This window comes from Centrocercus urophasianus, unplaced genomic scaffold (assembly GCF_019232065.1).
Source record: "Centrocercus urophasianus isolate 14NV4802_14NV808 unplaced genomic scaffold, USGS_Curo_1.0 seq_15, whole genome shotgun sequence".
Lineage (NCBI taxonomy): Eukaryota > Metazoa > Chordata > Aves > Galliformes > Phasianidae > Centrocercus > Centrocercus urophasianus.
In genome coordinates this window covers 43,038,279-43,052,124 of record NW_024884697.1, presented here as the reverse complement: position 1 = coordinate 43,052,124, position 13,846 = coordinate 43,038,279, and the positions used below count along the sequence as shown (strand labels likewise).

The 13,846-nt window shown below is 44.4% G+C and overlaps 1 protein-coding gene across 1 annotated transcript in view; it reads right to left on the bottom strand.

Moving 5' to 3' along the window:
- PLXNC1 (plexin C1) overlaps positions 1-13,844 on the bottom strand; it is a gene marked incomplete at its 5' end in the record, with an annotated part of 68,180 nt that extends 54,336 nt beyond the window's left edge. The window contains 3 exons of the mRNA XM_042815888.1: positions 343-477; positions 3,527-3,649; positions 12,900-13,844. Of these exons, the coding sequence (XP_042671822.1) occupies positions 343-477; positions 3,527-3,649; positions 12,900-13,844 (1,203 nt within the window). The remainder of the gene's footprint in view (positions 1-342; positions 478-3,526; positions 3,650-12,899) is intronic.
- Between the last annotated feature and the right edge of the window lie 2 nt (positions 13,845-13,846).

Here is a 13,846-nt window from a genome sequence, read left to right as displayed (position 1 = left end):
TTCAGGCTCAATTCTGTATAATGCCAGACTCCAGGAAAAAAAAGAAAAAAAAATTGACTCTCTTGACTGAATGACATAAAATAATCAAGGGATTAAGGGCCTTGCTGGATCAGAGCAAGAGTGGGCAGCACCATGGAAACAGAAGCTCTTCTAAGCTCTGCAGAAGTGCAACCAAAACTTAGAGAGCATAACCCGATCTTAAGCATAAAGCTGGTAACTGCAGTTTGGATGTTACGGTTTGGACTCTGACTGACCCAAACTGATACTTCATCTATAAATGGCAGAAGTCCTTAAAGCAGCAGTTTTTATTTGAACTTATTTATTTTTTAGTGCTGTGCTTACCTTATTGGCAGAGAACAGATAGATGTAGTTACTATCTACTGGATCAAGTCGAAGTTTGGGAAAAATAGAGGTTTCTTCCTCAATTTCGTACAAAATCTCTGGGCAATTAGATTTCATATCCTCATTAAGAATAGCCTAAAAAACATGAGAGGAAATTATTCACAAACCCCCTTATCGGCGTGTTAGTATTTTAACCCAAAATCTAATTTCTGTTCTTTCACTAACAATATCAGAGATCTCTGAGATGATTTACTGTGCCCTGATACAGTTCATGTGCTGCACTGGCTCTCGCGCTGCAGAAAGAAAGAGGAAAAGACCATCAGAACAAGAATTTCTGCAACATACATAGCAGATATAAAATTTTGCATGCAACCTTCTACTGCTTTAGAGTATGAAACATCCCGCTCATTGAGTATGTTCATGATTGGTACAGAAACTGAATATGGAAGAGACACCTATATCTCAGAGTTATATTGTGTTAAATACTTCTATGAGTGGAGAAGAGTACTATTCTTCTGAAAAAAATGAACGTCGAGGCACCCAAAATGTAAATGTGGTTCTATGCTAGTAATTTGACAGAAGTTTCTTTGTGACTTTTCTGGGTATACATATAAGGTGGTGTTACATCATATCTTGCCCAACTGTAGTTTTCTATCACCCTGCTCACCAAATTCAAGAGACTCAGAGATCACAGAAACTTTCATTTGCAAGTTAATAAGCATACTAACACAAATACAAGGTGTTTTTTTTTCCATAAACATGACTAAATAGGGTAGTATTCACTGTCTTCACTGTGCTAAGGAGACATGAAAGACTTTGATTTTATTTTTCAATATCAAAAGCACAGTTTTATCAAATGGACAAAAGCTTTTTAAGCTATTATACTCTTTTTCAACAGCATGAAAAAAACAAAACAAAACAAAAAAACACCATAAAAGAGCCATCCTTTGCAACATAGACAGGAAATGCCCATTTTAGCAAAACTCAGAAGAAATTAAAGCATAAATGATGTTCTGCTGAATGGTTAAGAAGTTTGAGAGTAAGGTAAGATGACTTGCATTTCTGCGTGACTGATTTAAACTATCTAGGTCAATTATTCAGAAACCAAGGCAAAATGGGCCTTGAACTTTCTAAGGGACAGCTATTCACGTGACACAGGCCAACAAACCAATAAATGTGCTGCCTTCCAGTGCTCCTCAAATCCACCAATATTGAGTATTTCCACTGGAAAATGTTAAGGCATTCAGAAAGAGAGCGAATGCTCCTTTAAAAGTACATGATCCTTACAGGACCTTTTCCATTATTATCATTCAGCTGGGTTATCTGATGGAGGACTTCTAAGCTCAGAGACAACCACAGGTCACAAACCTTCCAGTCAGGGGCTATAAAATGTGTATACTACCCATAGGATGTAAAGCAGGGGGCCCTGGGAAAGTGCAGAAACCACAGAGCTTTACAAACCCATGGGGCTGTGCACAGGAAGGGGAGCAAGAGGGACAAAGAGGGGAATAGGTAGGAAAGAGTAGAAAGGGGAAGAAAAAGGCACGTCATAGGTAAAACTGATACCATTAATACACTTGTCTGGCCAGGCCCTGTGCCTGATCACTGCTGCCCGCCCTATCTTCTCACATTTTCTATTAAATGTTTCCTTAACACTGTTTTTACATCTTTACACTCTTACATGTATGCCATGGGGCAGGAACACCATGTATTCCCAAACTAGCTGCGCGGGGGCACTGATGTGATGAGGTGGGTGCAACAGTTGAATGGGGGCTGTGGGTCAAAGCCCACATGCCTGGTGCTGCCCGCCAAGGCAGGGCAGGTGTGCATGGATTCCCAGGCCTGGTGTGCTTGGGATGTGTGCGTGTATATAAACCTGAAAACTTCAAGCTGAACGAGCTGACAAATAGGCGACCTGTGAAGTCCAGGGCCTGCGATCCAGACAGGGGTGTAGGACAGGTCCAGGGGCTGTGCTGGTACTTGAGGGACCCATGAACTTCAAGCTGGACTAGCCAGCAAGCAGGCAAACCAAGGAGCAGTTCCAGAGCCTGGGGTCTAGGCAGGGTGCTGGGCAGACAGGGCAGACACAGGGACTGTACCTGTATGTGAAGGACCCATGAATATGTGTATGTTTGTAAACCTAGAGTGTGTTGTGTGCCTTCTTGCACCAGTGAACTTCTGTCTCTCCCAGAAACGAATACGGAGTCGTGGCTCTGTGTGTTGGCATTTTATGTGAATCATGTGCCTGGGCAGCCAGAAAGGCAAACCGTACCCTGGGTACATCAAGCATGGCGTTGCTAGCTGGGCAAGCGAAGGGACTCCCCATTCCGCTCTCTGCTGGTGAGGCCTCAACTTGAGTACTGTATGCAGTTTTGGGCACCACGGGAGAAAAAGGCCATAAAACTATTACAGAATGTCCAACAGAGGGTTACAAAGATGATGAAGGGTCCGGGGGTGAAGACTTATGGAGAGTAGTGGAGGCAGAGAGGTGTGGTCAGCCCAGTGCAAAGGAGCTGAGGAGAGGCCTGATGGTGGCTGCAGCTCCTCACAGGGAGCTCTGCTCTGTGTGACAGCAACAGGGACTTGATGATCCTTATGGGTCCCTTCCAAATCGAGATATGCCATGACTCTATGCTTCCCATTACTGATCATGTCAGTGTCCTATCTCTGGGAGTGCCTGTGTCTCTCTGGGATACGTACTCAGCTTTGCTGATGGTTGGACCAGAAAAGGGGAAAGCAGCAGCCACACCCCAGTCTGGGCAGAGACCCTTGGGTCCTCAGGCATTGGGCTGGGTCCCAGCAGTCAGACAGGAGTGAACTTGGACTGGAGTGACTGGAGGAGGCAGACATGCTTTTTACCTCACTTAACAGAAAATCAAAACAGGGAAATAAACGAAAGACAGAGTAACTGAGAACTCCACAGTCCATAAATTGATTACCGAGGGCATTAGCAGATTAATGAAATGTTTCCCTGCTCTTTAAGCAGGATACATAATTGCTTTTGAAAGTTATCTTGCTCTTCAAGGAGCAATGCAGCAATTACTTCATAAACAAACAAAAAAGAAATAGAGATTCCAGGTGGTATATCTGCTCATAATGCAGCACCTAAACAATAGGACACACATACTTATTTGAACACAGTAGTAGTCGATGCAGAAGGGAGGAATTCCCATGCTCTACTTACCTTCAGTAACTGTCCATCATCTGTTCCCAGAAAGAGAACGATCTGATTTAAAACAACTGTGCCATAAACAGCCACTAATCCAGAGTGAATCAAGGTGGGTGATTTCTTGATTGATTGTACCTTCTGAAAATCAGATATAAGAGAAAACCATTACAAAGTTATTCACTTGTACTACAAAATATTTACAAAAAGAAGAATCCCTGGGAAGATTCTCAAAAAACTCATCTATTTAAAATAGCATGGTAACATTTTTATTCTGGCAGTACTTCAGAGCAACATGTCATTGGAAATGGCACATGTAACTCCTTTTTTGTACACAGGGCAATTGGTCACATCCATGATAGAGAATACATCTACTGCAGCTAAACCACTGATCTCAGTGGGACACAGACTTGGTCTAAAAGCTGCACACTAATTTTCAATATCCTTTCTCTTCCTTGGGACATAATGCTCTGAAACTATTCTGGACTGCCAGTACTTCTCAATGCAACCATTTTTTTTCATCACCTGACAGCACCTATCATAAGGGCTACAGATATGCTCAGCAACCACATGAAAAGATATGCAAATGTTCTGGAGAAAGGATGTATTTCAAACACTCAGACTCTTTTCTCTTGCCAGAAAATGCAGAGCTTCATCCTCCCCAGTATGGTTTCCTGCTTTACACTAAAAGGAAGTTGAGACTTGCATACTACGTAAATATAAAAATGATACAAAGCAGCACAAAGTTCAAGTCAGGCAGGACATAAATGTACTTGCACAAACTTCAACATCAAATGTTACCTATAATTCTCTGACCAAGCTGGATAAAGTTAAGAGACAAATGCATGTAAGAAGCTCATGAAAGAAAACACTGTGTAGGAAATCCCTACATCTTGTGGAACAACGAAAAAAAACCCATACCAAACAACCCCGATCTACTTTCACTGCAGAAAGCCAAGTGTGTAAAGGAATCCCCCTCTGTGTGAGAGGCTGGGGGAAGAGCTCATGCAGGACGAGGCCTTTGAGAATAACCCCATAGGTCAGTTTAAAATGCCCAGAATCTCAGCCTCAAGGGCAGGTTCTTAAACCTACAGGAAAACTCTGAGTGCAAGAACCTATTTTGCATTATTGCACTAGACAAAGTGTGAGAATGGAGTATTAAAATCCACATTTTGCAGAAAGGTGAAGGCATTTCTCAAACTTATGAAGTCAACAAAAGACTTTTTTTTCAATAACAAAAAAGAAACGAATCTATAACATGGTAACAGCTGAATCCTACTCTCCTGCATGCTTGAATGCTGGCTTAACCCCAAAAGCCTTTCCACATAGAAATACATTTTTTCTGAACTGCAATCCTAAGTCAATTAAAATCTTTTTCAGTCATCTGAATTATTTTAATTAGCTTGCAAGAACAGCCATTTGGAGTAAAAGAAGACTTGATTAACTTTCATATTTAAAGATCTTTTTTCTTCTTTTTTTTTCATGCAGTAGGAAGAAAACATAGGAACTGCCATGTACTGGCACAGAGTTTCAGTAAAACCCACTTTGGCATAAGATTCCAGTATCACAGAGGTCTCTTTTATATATGGGGAAGGAAAAGTGATTGCATGCATCAGAGGGTAACAAACTCCAGCACTGGTACACACAATGAGCCCTCGCTCAGACCACGGAGTGAGGAGATGAAGTGTTCCAGCCTTTGATTACCAAGAGAGTTAGGATTTTTTCTCTCAGTGCTCTATATAGCAGTGCTAGGAAGACAAACCACCCCAGGTTTCCTGCAGACTCTGTACAATAGGATCACAGAAGAGGGGAGGACTCACCCAGTCTCTGAAAAGCCTTGCTGCCAGATTTTATTTTGACCCACATACAAGTAAAATAACTAGTGTCATATCAGTGCATCCTCCTCATCTGACTGAGGAACCAGTACTGACAAGTGTGGAAGCCTCCTCCCCTCACTCCGCTTGCTAGAGGGAGGGTCAGCACGACATTGAGCTAATGTAGATAAGAAGAGGAGGAATTTAGATGGTGGGCAATCACAACAAAAATTGTCTTCTCTCTTTTGCAACCTATTTCTCCATTTCTGCCCATTCCCTCCAGGGTGCAGCTGCTGCTTTCACCCTTCTGTCATCCCTTTTCCACATGCATTTATTTTTTTAACAAGCCCTTTTACTTCTTCCAGTGTAACTAATGGGGTTACAGCACTGTAGGGCCTTCCAAAGCTTTTCTCTTTCACAGCAAAATCCAGCCCTAAAACACATTTACAGTCTAAACTTCTTTTATACTTGAAGAGCCATTCACCTCCACAGTCATCTACCCTGTAACACTTCCAGGCTCATACAGAAACAAGAAATGCAAACGAGAAGACAACAAATACTGCTATAGAACGCTTTTGGTTTTTTTTTAATTCTTCAGTTGCACTCTTCTATTTTAATCTATTGTTTCCCAGAATCTTCACAGCCATAGGTAAGCCTACAGATTTCCTGAATAAATTTACATTTTTGCCTTTAAAATCAAGCTTTCAGTGCTGTTTGGTTATTGGCATTAAAGTTATTTTTATTCATTTCATATTTTGCATCTCATTTTCAGATTTCTCTCCATATGATTCCAGCTGCAGCAACCGTATTCACACTTGTCCTTCTGTCTTGATTTCCTCTTGATTCTCACACCTCAAAGGGAAGGGCAGCACTCTAGCTCAATCAGCTCTCAACATATTGCAGTTGGCCAATAAGTAAAAAGTAAGGGTTTGAGAATTCAGAGTGAACAAATGGAAGCAACTATACAAAAGGACATAAAATTTGTGAACTCTGTATAGCAACAGTCAACACTACAGCAACACATAAATGTCCTTCCCAATGGGAGAAAACTCCTGGAACCTCATTCTGAAGGGACCACCCTTCAACCTCTTCCATCAATTTTTATGACGTCAGTGGGTAACAAACTCATATATCAATGCATGCTGTGAGCCTTTGTTATGGCTAAGGAATGAGGAGCTGATCTGTTCCAAAATTTGATATCTATCAGTTGTTTCTAATTTGTATACTGCATAGCAATGCTAGGAGAACAAACCATCCCAGGTGAGCAGACTGCAGAACATCGGGGAGGACAGTAGGAAATGAGGGTCTAAACAGAGACCCTGCAGACACAAAATCCTGACCTTCACAATGCAAGGCAGGAGGGACACTCAGAGGCTAGACCTGAGGAAAAGCCAGATTGAGGATTTTGAGACACGAGACAAGTTAGAAGCTTCTTGCAGCAGAAGAAATGTTCCTCCTCTGCCCCCAGCTCTGAATTTTACAGGATCGGTAAAGTGCTCTAACAACAAATGAGGAGGGAGATCAAGCTCTATTAAGGAAGGCTTGCAAAGCAACGGGGCTTGAAATGAACAGTAACAGAAAGAGCAAGAGGAAGTGGTGGGTGACAGTGACTGGAGATTCCCTTCTGTGAGAGATGAAGGCACACATCTGTTAAACAGTCATGCTGCTAAAACACGTTTCTTTTCTTAGGTTTCTTGCAGAGAGACTGCCAATGATGTTCCATCCCTTGGGCTACCATCCAGTGTTGCACACCCACATGGACATCTAAGATAGTGCCTAGAGAAAATGAGGACTACAGAGCTCTGGAGGAGGGAGGAGTCCAGGTCTTATCAGTTCTACAGGATCAGTGAAAGGTGATGCTATGCTGTCCTGACTTTGCTACTCACGAACAAGAAAGAACTGACTGGAGATGTGATAATCAATGGCAGTCTTCTCTGTAGTAACTATGAAATCACTGAGTTCAGAATCTTGAGGGGAGTGAGGAAAGAACAACAGTGTACAGATGCTGCACTTACAGGCTTCAGCTAGTTCAGGGAAGTAGTCAGTGGGATCCCCCAAGAGGCAGCTTTGAAGGGCAGGGCTTTCAGGACAACCTGCTCCAAGCACAAAACTCAGGAAAACAAGCAGACATAACAGGAGATGGGCTAGCTAGCAAAATCAATGTTCACCTTGTGTTGAAAATGGCAAGAGACATTATGGGCAACAAGAAGGACTTCTATTCTGTCTGTGGAATGAAAAAGGGGATGTTTCAAGTGGACATGACACTTAAAAAAATCACGGTGGGAACAATTAAGCAGAAGAGGTTGTTCAGAGAGGTTGTGCAATTTCCATCCATGATGGTTTTGAGATCCAATAGAACAAAGCCCAGAGCAACTCTGTCTGACCTCAGAGCTCACCCCCCTGCATGCAGGAGGCTGAATGGAGACCTCCTCTGATGCTCCTTTCAGTGTGAATGACTCTGTGGTCCCAAAGAAGAAAATCCTCTGCTCGAGTCCCCGGGCTCTCGAAAGTTTCCATTAAGAACACCTGGGAAAGCCGGATGAGTAAAAGCAACTCTACTTCTTACAGATATTGTGAGAACTACAGGTCTCATGTGACTTATATCCAACACCAAATATGGACACTGACATTGAAAATTCACTGTAATTGGACAGAAATATTAACTCTAGAAATGTTAATTTGAGAAGTCTGCCAAACATCAGGTGAAATACATGGGAGACGACTTTACTACTGGAAAATTAATTGCAGGATCAATTTAGATATCAAATGATATTTAGAAGTCTGTAAATCTCTCCTTAAATAAAAGATTATTAATCATTTTTGAGTGAGTTACTGCACAAATTCAAATGTAATTTCTGCAAATTAATGGCCATGATTAAACTGATGCAACTGTTGACTTCAAAACCTGATTTCAGTCAAGCTTCCACCAGCTAATATTTGTCCCAAGACTCTACACTAAGCTTGATAAATTATGCAGCATGTATCAATTCACATGTTTATCACCCACTGAATAACACAAAAAATCAGTGAACAGGCCGTTATCTAGTTGTACCAAAGAGCAGACAAGAATTCAACAAAGCTGTCATTTAGTAGCTATTGCAGCCACTTCGCCTTTTTTTTAGGATTTTCTCCCTCAAATATTGTAAAGACTTTTATTTCCCATGCAAATTTTTCAACCACAAACCTAATTTCCAGATTTCTCATTGTGAGTAGGTAATTTCCTACAACTTTCTTCTGTCGTCGTTCTCTCATCTGAACACTTTTCCAAAGCATCTGCTTATCTGTGTTGTACTAGATCCTGGGATCTCTATTCTAGTAGCTCCCTGTCAGTCACAGGACAGAAGAAATGGCTTTCTAAAAGCTCACAAACTACTGGAAGAAATCTGTGACAGATTCCAGCATGCCTCATATGTCCTGGCTAAGAATCTTCTAATTTATAATTGTAATCACTGAAAAAGTTTGTCAGTGCTCGGTCAAGTTTCTGAAAGGAAACTGAGAAAAAGATTTGGCTAATTCAGATTTAGTATCTATAGAAATCCTGAAGACGATGTGCTTACATACAAGTAGTTTGTGCGATCAAGTCAGTTAACACATACAGCTCAACAGTGTGTGCAAGGAGATACACACAAAATGAAGAGATGTATGGATCAGAGGAAAACCAACTAGTTACAGAACTGCAACAGGTTTTCAAAGTGTCACAAGTTGTGTTGTCTCTTGCTAGTTATGGATCATGTCTCTGTAATACAGTATAGTATACCTCCAGAATAAATATTGCCAACTATGACAAAATGCTTTGTGTATGAAATGAAAGCAAATTTAGCTTCTTCTTATGAGCAGAGATTCCAAAGGGTTTTCAGCAGTCACATACTTTTTGATAAAGCTAGTAAGCAAGGATTTTAAAAATTACTCATTCTGAATGACAGACTCAAATCCTGCATTAAACCTTACTGCAAATGTCAGCACTGGCCTAAGTACTGATGAGAGACCAAAGAGATTACACACCTACAGTGAGATCCTACAGGATGGCAGGCAATTTGGCTCCAATCCAGTGAAGTACTCCAGTTCACGCTTAACTTTAAATGCATGGGCATCTGCCCTGATGATGATGGAAGTACTTATATGCCTAATGTTAAATATGCCCTTAAGTGCTTTACTGGGCTGGGGCCAGAAAGCTCGGTACCTTATAGGAACAAGCTCACGGCGGAACATGCAGCAATAGCAGGGCAGGAAATTTACAAGCACAGACACCACAGAGCAAGGAATCCAGGAGTACAGATACCTCAGGTAAGCCCTGAGTGTACTACTGAGTCATAGTGCCAACACAATGCAAACACAAGCAGCTGTGTGACAAGTGAAATGTTGTGCTTAAAAGTAATCAGAATAGTTACAGAAACGTGAAGAATGTAACAGAATCAGAAGGAAATCAAACTGCCACTAATCCTTAGCATATACTCTTACATAAACCTCATTTCTGCAGTGAATAAATGGTATTTGCAGTTCCTCCACAAACTGTCAGGACATGTTCATGCACACATACCTCATCACATCTTGTCTCACCTCTGCAACTCAAGTGCATCTGGTGAAGATGACTAAAACATGCAGCACCCTACAGACATGACATCTTCAAGGCTTACGTTGAACAAGGTCCATCAGTCACAAACCATGCAGGTCTTGCATTCCAGGCAATTACAACATCACAACACGTTCATCTGATCAGTATAAACAGTGTCTGTAAAAGACTAGACTTAAGGCACAAGGAAGCACTGGTGCTTGCTGCTATTTCTATGCACTCTCTAAAACGTGCTCTTGGCACTCTGTGCTACAAGGCACTCCTTTTTGGCCAGAACCCCTGCCAGCTGTGGCACACACGTGCCTGTATACCATGCTGTACACTGTCTGCCTGCCAACTCTGAGCTCTGCATGCTTCTGAGTCAGAGAAGGGTATGTTCCACTTTGTAGGGACTCATGATTTGGTGAGAGACGGTAGAAGGATCCGGGCTAAAACAACCCAGAAGAAGCAGCATATGGGCCTGTCATCTCCAAAATTACTCTGCATCAGCTTCGCCTAACCTTCTGTACTATAAAAAACATATTAAAGCTGAACTAGATACTTTTATTTCTGTGTTTATAAACTAAAAGCATATATCCTTAGCTTAAATAGGGAATATAATTAGTCATGTAATGTTACAGGTCATAGTATTACACAACACTCTGATGTCCCACTGTCTCACAAAGTATTAAAACACCATCTTCCCATCAGTGGTAAACTGCATTCACTGTTGTGCCAAAACACCACGATTAAGGATCTCGCTGGAGTCAGGGACATAGTGTTAAGCAAATAACCACTTTGATAATCTTTAATGTTGAGATTCCTCAGTATAGTGCCCAATTATAACCTACATTCCCAGGAGGAAGACTGACCTTTTGGGATAGTAACCTTGGAGTAACAGGAGTCTGATCTAAATCAATCCTCTTGGAATGGGTCCAGAGGAGGGCCACTAAGATGATCAGAGGGCTGGGGCACCTCTCCTATGAAGAAAGGTTGAAGGAACTGGGCTTGTTTAGCTTGGAGAAGAGAAAGCTCCAGGGAGACCTCATTGTGGCCTTCCAATACTTGAAAGGAGCATACAAACAGGAGGGGGAATGGCTGCTTATGAGGGTGGATAGTGATAGGATAAGAAGGAATGGTTTTAAACTGAAAAAGAAGAGGTTTAGGTTAGATTTTAGGAGGAAGTTTTTCACACAGAGAGTGGTGACACACTGGAACAGGTTGCCCAAGGAGGCTGTGGATGCCCCATTCCTGGAGGCATTCAAGGCCAGGCTGGGCAGCCTGGTCTGGTGGTTGGCGACTCCGCACATAGCAGGGGGGTTGAAAGTATTTGATCATTATGGTCCTTTTCAACCTAGGCCATTCTGTGATTCCATGAATCCTTCAAGATGTGGGTTGCTCATTTTTGGTGTTTAGCCGTTTGGATGCAAAGGAGAGAGGTACACAGGTCAGACAGACACCAGCCTCACCTGACATGCATCACCTTACTCTGTGAACTCCCAGAGACTCTTCCAGAATTCCTACTGTGGGGATTGGAGAAGTGTTTATCAAGTATCTGCAGTCCGGGAAAGTTTCTCTTTCTGCTTTTGTAGGCTCAGAAAGAACCTTGTGAAGAAATCTCATAAGTAATTAGAAATAAAGAATACAGTTACAAATGCAACTAGCAGGCAGATGTTCTGGGAGGAGGACTTCACATTCATTCAGCAGGTTTGCCTTGTGACAGCACCATCACCGTGCAGTAAGTTTCACACTGGCACTGGATACCAACAATCTGGCTCTGGCACTGCAGTGACAGTTTCACTGTGTACTTCAGCACAGTTAATTCATCCACATATCTGGTTCTTGTTCATAACTGCATCCTCTAACCCTAGCCATGGTTTTGCAATTCAGCAGGGAAATGAGCAGACTGAATCACATGTGCCCTCAAGTAGTTTTTATCTGGAGAATCTCTGTACTCTGCTCTGCTGTGGGCTAGATTCTGTCGCCAACAAGAGATGGTAAAACACTTCAAGGAGTTTTAAGCAAACTCCTGCCACAAGAGAGCAAGGAGCCAGGGGTTAAGCTGCAGACCCCATGGACACAGGGGAAGCTGCAATAGGTCATGTCTTTTTAGCATTGTTCCTTTTACTACAACTCTGAAAAGATTTCTGAGGGTGACTTGAAAGCACACATGGGTCTTGCAATAGCACCTGTTTGTCCCAAATTACATTTTTAGCCTTCTGAATTTCTTTTTTCCCTCATTTCTTGCCCAGCTGCAGAAGCTGCAGTGAAGCGGGTGGTCTTGCCTCCCTCCCCATGTACAACAAGGGATGAAGGAGCTCAGAAACAGTGTTGCAGAAGTGGGTGACCAGGGGATCTCCAACGGATAAGGCTGCCTGTGAAAATGTAACCACTGCAACAACAAAGATATATGGCTATCGCTGCCTGCTGCACCACGACTGGGGGCTGTGAGCCCTCCTGAGCAGGGCCAGTCGCAGCAGGGCTGAAGAACACCCACCGCTGAACAAGCAACCATAAATAACTCGTGAGCAGCGGGCAGTGCAACGCACACAGCCCAGTGCACAGGAGTCAGCTTGATGGGCTTTTTTTCATTCCTGATGTAGCTGCAATGACATGAGATGTGAATGCACAGAATGAGGTAGGAGATGCTCTGTGGAAAATAGAATGAAGGATGAATGATCCTTGGCAGAAAAGGGCGCATGGAGTGAAAAACCCAAGACTGGGGCGTGACCAGGATGCCCTCATTTGCTCCCCCAGACACGTCTTTCCCAAAACGTAGATGGGAAGCACACTCCAGGATACATTTTTAAGGGATCACCTTCTGAGGAACAGGAAGCGCTGCACAGGCCCATAGGGCTGATGGAGCACGTGCTGACACTCAGAGCCTGGCCCAGCTCTGCAGCTCCCCTGAACTCCATGTGCCTTTGGGTCTGTCTGCCAGGAACACTCTGTGAATCACGCACACAGCACCACAACAAGAGCAATGGCACGTGGGATGAGAAGTTAGCGAAACGATGCCCAGACTTACGCAGTTGGTCCCCGCGTAGAAGTGTGTGATGTACACACAGGTTGGATCCTGCAACTCTTCCATCCTGAAGATGCAGACGGCAGTGGAGTCCCAGGCCCTGTCACCGTGGTTGTGGTGGAAGACACCCACCCACCAGCCCCGTCCTTCCTGGCGGATGAGGCTGGAGGAGATGAGGAGGCTCCTGCAACCACAGTCCAGATACACTTGGCCTTGCAGGTCAAAGCTGTGCTCAGAGCGATGCGGCTGATGCATGACCACCATGCTTGGCAGCTCTGGGTCCTTGTCCAGTTCGGCCTTCAGCCGGTAGTAGGGAAAGAAGAGGCGACCACCCCACCACAGCGCGTCCACAAAATGCAAAGGCTCCTTGTTGTACTTGATGATGTCCCACTCTCCGCGAGGCTGCAGGGTCTTTATGGGGCGCACGGTAATCGCCGCTGTCTCGCTCGACTTCGACGGCTCGCAGCCCGCGGGGGGCACTCGCCTGCCATTGTAGTAGGTGGCCGCCACCGCCAGGTACCAGTCGTCCGCCTGCTGGAAGACCACGCCGGCCGTGGAGCCGCGGGGCAGGCAGCTGACCACCTCGGTGCGGTTCAGGACCAGGCGGTAGTCCGGCAGCCGCCACACCTCGCAGCTGCCCTGCCCCTGCGTCCAGCCGGCCAACAGCTCGCCGTCGTCTCCGGCCTCGGTGTAGGTCAGCAGCAGCAGCTTGCTCCGCACGCCCGAGGGCTCCGCGCAGCCCGGCCCGCCCGGCGGCACCACGCGGCGAAACCGCGAAAGGTCGGACCGCACCTCGTACAGGCATCCGCCGCCCGCCACCAGCACGAAGCGGCCGCTCACCTCGACGTTGTCGATAGGGGCCCCGGGCAGCTCGAAGGAGCGGTGGCCGCCGGCGCCCGCCAGCGCCGCCAGGAGGGGCAGCGCCCAGCTGAGCGCGGGCGGCGCCGCCA